Consider the following 11,591-nt stretch of genomic DNA (forward strand, 5'->3'; position numbering starts at 1 on the left):
TGCCATCACCTCCTGATTGTTTTCCCTGGCTGTCTTGGTGTTCAACAGGAGGAAATAAATTCTCAGACAACGCTTAGGCCAGGGTAATACAGGGGTACTGAAATGTGGTTATGCGAGTGAGAAACACCACATGAAGATGCATTTTATTCCTTCCTCCCAAAACGGTGTGAAAAGCACAAGGAAAGTCTGCTATAACCTGTTGTGCCTTTGGAAAACCTTGAGATTGACTGAAGCTCATTTTCTAACTTTAGATAACATAGCGGGCATCTTTGAGAGCTGGCAGGAAGCATCACTAAAGGTCACATGCAGGAGAAAAGTGCCTCTGAATTTGTCAATGTCTGTCACAGGTGGGGGAAAAAAAAGGTAGCTAATGAGATGTTCCTAGTGGGGAATTCTCAACCTGGCTGACACTGGCAGTGACTTTTTTTTTCCCTTGCTCCTTATTTCACACGCAGATGTTGAGATGGCTTTGGGAGCCTCTGTAAAGCTAATGCTTTTGCCTCTGCTGTTTCCTAGAATCATCTGGGGAGGAAATGAAGGCCTTTTACATACAGAGACGAATCTAGTTTAGAGCATTTTTTACTTGGTGAGTGAAATTCCAGTAATTTAACAGGCCATTTTTTACTAGGCTTTCTGGCTTAAAAAAAAAAATCATCCTCAAGACTTGCTTTACAAAACACACGCTCAAACAAACAAACATGGACTGATGTCTGCGTTAGCTGGCCTTCTTTTAAGTAACACCTTAGAAAAAGAATAATATCCAAATGTAGGCATATCCACCAAGATTCTAACTCTATCATTCTTTTTTAAAATAGCATCCATTAATTTTTTTTAATTAGAAAAGTTATGTCTAATTGAAGAACATTTCAAAATTAGAGAAAAACTACAAAATGCAGCTATAATTGCACCACTCACAGATAACTGTTTTTTCTAACCACGTAGAGCTATTATTTTTCTATAGGATTATGCCATACATTTTGTGTAGCTAGCGTTTTTTACTATTTAATATGACCTGAACATTTTTTTAGTCTAATTTACTCTTTTACACATTGTTTTTTTATGTCAACAGCTTCAATTATACTAGAATATACTAACATCAAATTTTCTGCATCTTCCTAATTTCCAAATAATATAGTTAACTTACTCTTGCCTTATATGTTCTTGTTTTAGTAAACAAAGGAGTATCTAGTGTTTATGTGTTTTCTTATAGAAGAGAAGTAAATAATGTGAGTGAACAAAAAAAATTACAGAAAGCTTTTTGTTCTCAGCTACAGCAGTTGGAAGAAAATATAGGAATTTGATTTCTACTAACTCTGAGTGCTGACTTAGGTGTTTATCTCCCTAAACTCTGAAAGGGTGTATCTATGTTTCCATTTAGAGTGGATTCTACATGCAGTGAAAATGCTGTGTACTTGAACTAGCTCCAACTGAACACACTGTCTTTAACAGAGAAAAACTACATGAAAGACACACACACTTGCTAACCCATGCACATCCCACCTCTCCGCCCCCTTTGTCCTCAGACCCTTGGCACAGATCATTAGGATGTACCCAATGTACTTTTTCTGTCTCAGTGATCCCACCTACAAGAGGAAATACACTTAGACTGCTTCATTATTAAAATATTCTGAATAACCCCCAAGATATAGAAGTGGGCACTGATATAGGCATCATTGCTCTGGCAAACAGTTTTGTTGAACTGATGAATTTTCAATATTCCTTTTAAGGGCATTAAAGGACAGACTTCATATGCTCCATGCCAACCCAGTTCATGGAAATTAAGACTTAAAAAAATTAGCATTACATTTGGAGTCTGGATTAATTCCCTCCTAAAACAATTTTTTTGGCCTCCCTAAAAATGCACTTTCTAGAATAATCAGATATGCAACCCCTTAAAAAAGCACTCGTTTATTTTGTACTTGTGTTTCTTTCTATGTGACGATAAAAGCAAAAGAAAAATGACAACTTACTTTCATAGCAAACTGGATACATGTCCGTTCATCAACTTGATATGAGACACAAAGCATAAACAAACCAAGATAGGCCACTAAGCAGACCTGCAATGGAGAACAGGGATGAAAGGATGTTATCGGGGCAAGTCGTGAATTCTAATGACATCAATCTCAGTGTCTTCCACCAGTAGCATCCTTGTTATCAAGGTGTTCATTTCATTTACTTATCTTTATGTGCTATTTTTTCTCAGCTGTGGAACAGAGTTTTTAAAAAAACAGTAAAGTCAAATTATTTCAATCTAGCCCATATTTATTAAGCCCTTTTGACGTGCCAGGTGCCAAACAAGGCAGAGTATACAAAGATGAATAAAAGTTCCTAAGTCTCAAGAAGTGTATAGTCCAGTCCAGGCCAAGATAAGTACACACATTATTCTGAAGCAGGGCATTATATGTCAAATGCTATTCAGAGAAGTACAAAAAGAGGAAAAAAATAACAATTGAGTTAGGCAATTAAAAAGACTTCACTAAAGAGGTGGATTTGAAATAGTCCTTGAAAGGGATGATAATAATAATCATGATCACTAACATTTACTGAATACAAGTACTTACTTGTGCTGGGGTTCTTCTAAAGGATTTGTATGGATTTCTTCATATAATAATCACAAAACCTTACGAAGTAGGTGCTATTATGATCCTCATATCATAATGGGGGAAATAAGCAAAGCTATTATAGTAAGTAATGGAACCAGCACTCAAACCAGGTCGCTTGGGTGAAACAGCGTGAGCAATAGCACAGAGGCAGTACTGCACAAATTTTGTGGAAAGAACAGCAAACACGAACCCAGAGCTGAAATAACAGAAGATAGAGCTACCTAGAAAAAAAAAACCACAATTGCCAAAACATAGAGCTACCAGGAAGGGTAGGTTGAAAATCTGGTATTGTAGGATTGATTTAGTAAATAGTGGGGCTCTCTTGAAAATGTCTGAGCAGGGATGACATGATTCAAGACATTTTTCAGGAAAATGAGCAGTGGTGTTCGGTGGGTTGGCAGTGAGGCTATCAGGATGTTATTTTACGAATCTAAGAAAGATTAATATATCAGGTGTGCCAGAGCTCAGATGGTGGCAGGCGAAGTCAGAGAAAGAGGCAGAGAGGGGAAGTATAGAAAAAGCAGAGTCTGTACGTCTTGGCTATACCATGACTGAAGGGACAACACTGGAGAAGGAGATAGAAATAGAAAGCGTTTCCAGGTTCTTGAGTGTCAACCATGAAAAGAGAGGGAATGTGCATGGCCGAAAGCAGGCTCACAGGAGGAATGGAAACTCTGAGAGAAGAGATACTCGACTGGTTCGTCACAACAGATTTTCTTTTTAGTGCATTGGAGTTTTCTAAAATGAGTTTAATCAAAACATATCTATTCACACTCAATTTTGGAAACCTTAAAATGTTGCTAAGTTCTACTTTAAGATAGAAAACATAAGCAACAGTATTGCATTTTTTTGATAAGCACAACTTTCCTAGAGACAGATGTTGGAAGGGTGACTGAGTGAGAATCATCTAACAAGTCATTAAATGACTTGTTTGATAATATTCATAATTCTTACCCCTAGGGCCAGCTTCACACCACAGACCATCCCGGCTAGGGTGGTAGAGCTGTTTACTTACAAAACCAACATAACATTTTAAGGTTATCCTATTCACTCCTTGATTACAAAATCAGTAAGTTGCTTGTACCCTCATGGGTTCCCAAGTCGCAAGTTGTTCAGGTTTCAGTTACTAGGCCGTGGAGGCAAATACCAAGCCTTCTGCAGTGCAGGCTGTTTGCAGTTTTCCATCATTAGGACTAGCTGCATGGCTTAACAGCAGTAGACAACCTTCTACTGGAGAGGCACAGTGTGTGAGCATGGCACGGACTGGAGAGGTCTGGGTAGAAAACAAAGCCGATAGGACCCAGGGAGGCAGCTTTTCATCAGAAGACTGGCAAATTTGGAAATGATGAGACTGAAGTTTTTTGTGTTGTCCACAATGTGACTGACATTTCCAAGTCAGCGATGAAGTTCTTTCTCAAAGCTCATTTTAAAAAAAAATATGTAATTGAGGTATAAGTTTGATAAGGCCTGTAGGGGCTTACTATGTATTATCTCTTTAAGAATTTACAGAACTGAAACAATGGGAGAAAGAGCTCCTTTTTTAGTTTATTGGCCACAAACCAGATGGCGGCTTCTGAAACCTGCTTCTATGGGGATTGTTAAATCCCTAAGCGTGTGCCTGTGCCTTCTTGTTACGTCTGTCTACTCGCACAGGGTCAGGCTCTCTCCCCCATAACTGTCTTTGTCCTTAGAGGCTGCTGTGCTGAAGTTGGCAATGGCCAAGGCTTTCTACTTTGTCTTTACGAGAGACACACTCCAATAACCAAGCCAGCATCTTAGAAATCTGACTCTGTGCTTTGCTTGAACAAATTTTCCCACTTTGGTCATGTTGACTTCTTTGTAGCCTTGATTTAGGCTGATTTCCAGCAAGAAGTTACACAGGAGCATGTGGTAAATCCTCTACCTCAGTGTAGAGGATTTCACCTCATCGATCAACTGAGCTTTTTTGAAGACATAAGATAGCCAGACCCTGTGCACGGATGGCTCTGGAAATTGAGAGGTGAAACAATAGTCTCAGGCTTCAAGGAGCTCTCAGTCCAGCAGAGAAAGAGGGGGAAATGAAGTTACAATACTGTATAAGTACTAGGACCAGGTCTGCTGCAATGCATAGAAAGGGCGATTAACCCAAGGGGGACTTAGAGAAACTCCCTGGAGGAAAATGGGTTTTGATGGGTTTTGAAGGATAAGAAGAAATTCGCTAGGAGCAGGATGTGAGGAAGAGTCGAGAGAGTACTCATAGGTACAAAAGTATGGAGAATGCAGAGCTAACATTTGAGGACTCCTACAGCTCCACTGCAAAGAGTGAAAGAAGAAAAGGCAAAATATGAGCTTACAGAGATGGACAGGAAGGAAGTCACAAAGGACTTTTATTTCATTTGAAGCAGGGGAAGGCTGTGATCAACTTTGCCTTGTAGAATGGTCCTTCTGCTGTGAACAATGGATTGGGAAGGGAAGACCAGCTAAGAGGCTGTTCATCTATGGAGACATGGTGAGTGCCTGAGCTCAGGTAGCAATAGGGATAAAGCATGAGTGTGCTTGAGTGACAAGGAAGCAGAATACATAGGCCCTACGGACTGACTAGATGTGAGGGCTGAAGGAGAGGGAGGGACCAGGAAAGTGCTAGCTGCCTGACTTGAGCTGCCGAGTGGATGGTGTTTACATTTAATAAGACAGGAGATACATGAGGAGGGGCAGAATGGGAGTGGAAACTGATGATACCCACATAGACTCAAAGCTCAGCCACATGGGCCTAGAGCTCAGGAAAGAGGACCGGACTGGCGATAAGCATTTGTTAGTCATCGGCATACGTGAAGCAATTGAAACCATCAGAAAACTGTGCCATCCAGAGTCTAGTGAAAACAATAAAGGTCCAAGGGAGTTTTCCAGTTATGAAGCATCTTTGATTTTTTTTGAACAGAAACATCTCAAATATACTTCTTATAATTTTGGTCGTACATCATGTCATGTGCAAATATTATGAAACTGATCATCCTTTTGGATTTTTTTAAAGTTTCACTTCTAGATCTTTGCATAGGGTATTTGCTATAAAACCCAAATTAATTCAACATATTGTAATCTTGGCCTTCTGGTAGGGCTTCATTGGCTCTAGGAGGGGGTGTTTCATTTTCTTACCTACAGCGTTGCATGATAGGACAATATGTCTTTATTAGAGGGTTTATAAGCACCTTCTAGAAAAGTCATATTTATTGAATACTTAAAAACTGAAGGCTTGTTTTCTGAGCTGGCAGGACGTCGATGACCAGAAAGACAGGGTGTTCTGACTTCCCAGTCAGGGAAAGGGAGCTCATGTGAATGAGCAGGAGATCCGCCAGGCCTGTCTGGAACAACACTCCTGGATTCTGGGCCAGAGCTTCCATTAGATATGGTGAAGTAAGGCTCGTGGAACAGGAAAAAGGCAGTTACGTAAGGTTTTCAAGAAGGCACTCTTTGAACCAGACACCCAGGCCTACGGCAGACAGGTGGTATCACTGAGCTCAAAGCCAAATATGAACTGGGTGGCACTGGAGAAACCAGTGCTATAAGGGCTGCTAGCCTTTAAGAGCTTGCTAAGATTTAGTTCACAGATACAGATAATCGTGTTGATAAGAAAAGCTTGAAACGATTTTTAATAGAAAAGAGAATAAGACAACCACCATTGTGTTTAACCTATTTTTGGATGCATGTTTCTACAATTTCTTTAGTGTAAAGAGAAAACCTAAATCCCAAATTCCACATTCTGTCTATTCTTTTTCTGCTCAGAGTGAAGACTGAATTCTCTCTTGTGAGTTAGAAAGTTAAACAGAGTTGAAATGTTCTCTGAATGTTAAATCCGTTTCCACATGTCTGAGTCCTGAGTCTTGTCACACATTGTCTTTGTTTTTGTTATTTGGCCTATTGTACCTACAGTGGTGCCTTTTGAGGGTTGGCGTTATGAATAAAAAGGTGAATTCTTGACCAGTATCTTGGAGGTTTACCTACATATTACTTTTTCTTTTTTCATTTTGGCATAGCTAGAAGGTATCATCACCCTTAAACATTTTGTGAAAACGTGAATTACTGGTATTTACTTCTTTCTGTGTCATACATTATTTATATTCTGGTCTGTGACATTCACACAACCTCCAATTTATTTGTTTTCTCCTTTTTGTTGTCGACAGAGCTGCTTGACAGGGCTATCTGGGGAATACAACCTTCCCCTGTCAAATGCCTTTCAAGGTTTCTCTCCTCCTTCTATCCCCACCCTGTCATCTGTGTACCCAAAATGTGACTATTTCTGTATGTTAATCAACTTTCGCCTTTGTATTTAAAGTGCTTTAATTCAGTCAATATACTAACAAGATGAACTCTCTTCTCATGTCTGCATAACTCATTGGTCAACAAGAGATACAGCAGAACTGTAAGTGTTTCTCTGAATATTTCTTAAGAGAATTTCTATGGATTTTCATCTATTTAATAGAATTTAAGTTAGACTATTAGAAATCATTTTCAACAAACGATAAATACATTGCAACCTGTCAATTGAATGCAGTCTTACTTGGGAGAACTGCTGATTAACACACAGTATGCCAGAGATTTAAACAACATACAAAAGAACATTTCATGAGAATCTATGAAAGGATGTTTACCGGATCAAGATTTCAAAAGGATGGGAGAGAACAGTTTAGAACACCTTAAGCATTTATACTGGATTCTCATTGCCACTGCCTTGTGGCAAGACAAAATCTAAGCCAGTGGTTCAGAATCACTTGAAGGCCTTGGTAAAACCTGGTCCCATCCTCAGAATCTCTGATTGAATAGGTCTGGGGTGGGGCTATAGAATTTGCATTTCTAACAAATTCCTGGGTAATGCTGATGCTGCTGGTCCTGGGGCTACACTTTGAGAACCACTAGTCTACTCTAAAAAACCGTCTCCTAAATGCTGATGCCTAGTGTGGGCTTTATCTGAATGGTTAGGGGCCTAGAGTGATACATTGACTAGTGGAGTTTCGTATGGAAGGGTTGTTTATTATAAATAATAATGAGATGTAACAATAATAGTTTCCCTGTAAAGAAATGTAGTCTATGCTATTGTAGGAGTCCTTAAAATTGGGGGTGTCTTTTGTCTTCATTGTTATTTAAATATGACCTCATTTCAGAGCCTGTAGCCTCCCTGTGTCTGGCTGATGTTTGGGAAGCATCTCTAAATCATCAATGAATATGATGTGGCACTCTGCTACTGCTGACAGGTATTGCTCACTCCTGCTCCAAGCCATGGCAAGGCAATCACCTCCAAAACTAGACCACCTCCACCTCTGCAGTGGTGTGCTACGAAATATCTAACAGCCAGCTGCAGGGGCAGGGGCTGCTATCTGTACCATGGCTGATGTCAAGCTACCAGCATGAAGTCGCTGAGCACAGAGTTGGGAAGAGGTGTGCACAATCAGCTTTCACAAACCCATCAGTGATGCTCTAGCACACCCCAGCACCTCTGCCACATTCTCTGCCTCCTCAGAGTCCCTTCTCTTACAGAAGCACCTAGTTACTAACTGGGGTTAGTTTGTAACTACAGTAGCCTCCCTTCTTATCCATATGGGGATGACTGCCAAAAGCCTCAGTGGATGCCTGACGCCACAGCGACTACCGAACCCTATATATACTATGGATTTCCCTAGACACACATACCTATGATAAAGTTTAATTTGTGAATTAGGCACGGTCAGAGATTAACTACAATAGTTAATAACACAGTAGGACAATTATAACAACATACCATAATAAAGTTACGTGGATGTGGCCTCTCTCTCTCTCAGCAAACAAGTACAAATTTCTTTTTCCTTCTTCATGGATAGAAGATTTGTCCTTACTGTAGATCTTAGCAACTTCAGCATACATTTTTTTTCTTTCCTTATTAAGCCCAGAATTTTTACCTTTTCACTTTAAAGGAAGCACTTTATAGCCTCTCTTTGGCGTATCCAAATTGCCAGCATCACTCTTGTGGTTTGGGGCCATTGTTAAGGAAAATAAGGGTTGCTTGAACAGAAGCAATGTGATACTGAGATAGTAGATCTGATCACCCAGACAGCTACTACTTAGTGACTAACAGGCGGGGAGCATATACAGTGTGGATACGCTGGACAAAGAGATGATTCACGTCCCAGGCAGAACAGAGCGGGACCTCATGAGAATTCATCATTCTACTCAGAACGGCGCCCAAGTTAAAATGTATAAATTGTTTATTTCTGGAATTTAATATTTTCAGACTGCTGTTGACCACAGGTAACTTAAACCACAGAAAGTGAAACTGCAGATAAAGAGGGGCTACTGTATATGCCAGGCATTAAACTAGGCATTCTATGTAAATTATCCCACTTGATTTTTGTATAAGTCTTATGGGGGTAATTGCTATTATTAGCCCCATTTTATAGATCAGGTAACTAAGGCTCAGAAAGGTTTTATGCTCACGGCCACATAGCAAATACAGAACTGATAGCTGTACCTGTCAGAGTACAGTTCCTGGCTCTTAACCATTACATGGCCTGTCTGTCTCCCTGGTGGAATTTTGACAGCACTGTGAGTGAAATGAGAACTGCAGAGATTTGGAGCACATTCCATCCTCTGCTCCCTCCTGCGCTGAATAGCTTGAAGCATCACTCCTGAGACAGTGTGTGTAAAACATAGTCTTTGAGATCCAAACAACTGTCCAAGTTGCAGGAAGGTGACACAGTCTTTGAGACTCAGTCACGTCATGTAAAAAAAGGAGAAAATAATACTTAGTTTATAATGTGTTTTAAGAATCAAAAATAATGTGCCTGGCATTATAATTGGTATGATTTTTTCCATCTCATATGACCTCAAACTGTGCCAGTATAATTTACTCTAAAATTTGAGCTGAAATGAATATATGTAAATGTAGCCCTCTATTACATCTTAGAAATAATATCATTCTGTTCATTTAACAAATATTCATTGTGCACCTACCACAATGTGCCAGGTACTCTTTGAGGCTCTGGAGATACTACAGAGAACAGAAAAGACAGAAATCGCTGCCTAAATAAGGTCAACTCTTGGAAGTTGAGAGGCAGACCATGGACAAATAAATAAGTAGATATATGTCAGTTGTTGAGAAGAGCTATGGAGAACATAGCATTTATCATCATAGCTTCTTTTTCCCACCAGTATGACATATAGTAATTAGCAAAAGGCTAATAAGTCTTTAAAATGATATGTTCTCCCTGCCCCCCCCCCCAAAAAAAAGAATTGATAATGCCCAGCAACCCCTTAGAAAAAGATGGTGGACTCATGGTTGTTTCTCATGAGAGCCTTGCTGGTTCTGTTATTTCAACAATACATCTCTACTATAAGTTATTTAAGATCTCACAGGCTCCGTAAAAGATAACATATACCTGCCCCAGAGAAGGGGTAACAGAGGGTAACTATATAAAATTTTACAGCAAAATGGGCCCATACCTAAAGACAGAGACCAAGGCAGTGGATCTTAGCTCTGGATCTGACAGACCTGGGTTCAATATCCACCTTCACCACATTTAGCTTTTGGCCTTGGACAAGTTAACCTCTTTGAGCCTCAGTTTCATCAACGGGATGATACAACAATGCCTACTTCATAAATTGCTGTGAAGATTGTATAAGACAGTATATGTAAAGGACTTAGGATAGTACCCAGCACATATGAAGCAGTCAGTACATATTTGTCAAATAAATGAATCGTTTCATTTAGTGATTTGGGCTACTTTTGTTTTCATAACAAGGACCCTTTTTCAAAAATATTCCAATAATGTTGACATAAATAGCTTGCAAACACGTAAAAGTTATAAAACTTGTTTTTTTGTGTTTTTTTTTTTGCTTCCTTTTCTTTCTGCTACCAACCTATTTATTATCTACTACTCAGGAAATACCAATCTTGGTAACCATGCCAAGCTGTTTGTGTTTCTCTGATTACACTATTGTGGTTTTACAAAGACAAGCATTTAATTTCTGAAAAAAACTGTTGTTCAGCTAAAAATAGTTTCTGTCCAAAACAGGTCCAAAATTAATATTACTTACAAAAAAAGGCATAGTTGTTTCAGCCAAGCTTAGTGCACAGATATTAGCTGCAAATTCCAAATTGATAGGCATGTAAATATAAAGATTCAAAATCAACCAAAGAGTTTCTGGCAGAGTTGACCACCAGGTTGAGGGGGAAAACTATAACTATCTATCTCTAAATACTACAAATATCAATGTACAGGCATTAAAATTGAGAACACTAATTATTATTTTGATAAAAAAATTTTTTTCTTAGTTTTTATTAAATCAAACTCAAAGTAGTAGCTTCTTTTCAACTACAAGCAAAACTATGGCTAGCAACTTTTTATAGCTGGCAACTTCTGTAAAGGAGTGTTTTATTTGGCCTATCATATATCAGGAAGATATTCAATTTATCTTAGGAATCTACAACCTCAGACCTTCACTGCCTTATTCTTTTTGTTTTTTTAATTATAGTAAAAATTACCAGTAGAGAGCTTTAGTACAGAAATACTCTTCATCCAAGGACTAAGTTTCACTTAGCTAGGCCCGAAAGACTTTGGGTTATGACATACATCCCTATATGTGCATTTCCACATTTTCCTGTGGGGGTTAAAGAGAACAATTTGAATATTTGTTTTGTAAAGATGACCTAAGAGGTTATTTTTTAGAATAAACTGGTAGAGATCCAGGTGAAAATTTCTCAGAAAAAATGTAATTCTAGATGTCCAATTCTGTCCCAGAAAAGTATTTCTTTGCAGGGTCTAAAGAGAAAAGACACTTGCTCAACCACACTAAGTTTAGCCCATCTATTGGGTCTTCGGAAAAGTCATGATACATGTTTGCAACAGATGGCACTAGTTCATTTTTGGAAGTACTAGAGTCATTTGCATCTATGTGATTGCTATGTCATTTGACAGCTGACAGTTCTAGTTTCATTCTAACAAAAATTGAGCGATTTGGTTGAGTTTTGGAGATTTTACAACA

At 38.9% G+C, this 11,591-nt stretch overlaps 1 protein-coding gene across 5 annotated transcripts in view; it reads right to left on the minus strand.

Moving 5' to 3' along the window:
• Positions 1 to 11,591, minus strand: part of SSPN (sarcospan) — a 61,173-nt gene that overhangs the window by 8,509 nt on the left and 41,073 nt on the right. For 4 of the 5 annotated variants that reach the window (XM_019625396.1, XM_019625397.1, XM_019625398.1 and 1 more), the window contains one exon: positions 1,971 to 2,057. In XM_019625396.1, coding sequence (XP_019480941.1) covers positions 1,971 to 2,027 — 57 coding nt within the window. In that variant the 5' untranslated portion in view covers positions 2,028 to 2,057. Of the gene's footprint in view, positions 1 to 1,970; positions 2,058 to 2,561; positions 2,672 to 11,591 lie in introns of those variants that run through there. The other variant, XM_019625399.1, reaches the window with a different exon arrangement.

The sequence above is a fragment of the Hipposideros armiger genome, unplaced genomic scaffold (assembly GCF_001890085.2).
Source record: "Hipposideros armiger isolate ML-2016 unplaced genomic scaffold, ASM189008v1 scaffold_624, whole genome shotgun sequence".
Lineage (NCBI taxonomy): Eukaryota > Metazoa > Chordata > Mammalia > Chiroptera > Hipposideridae > Hipposideros > Hipposideros armiger.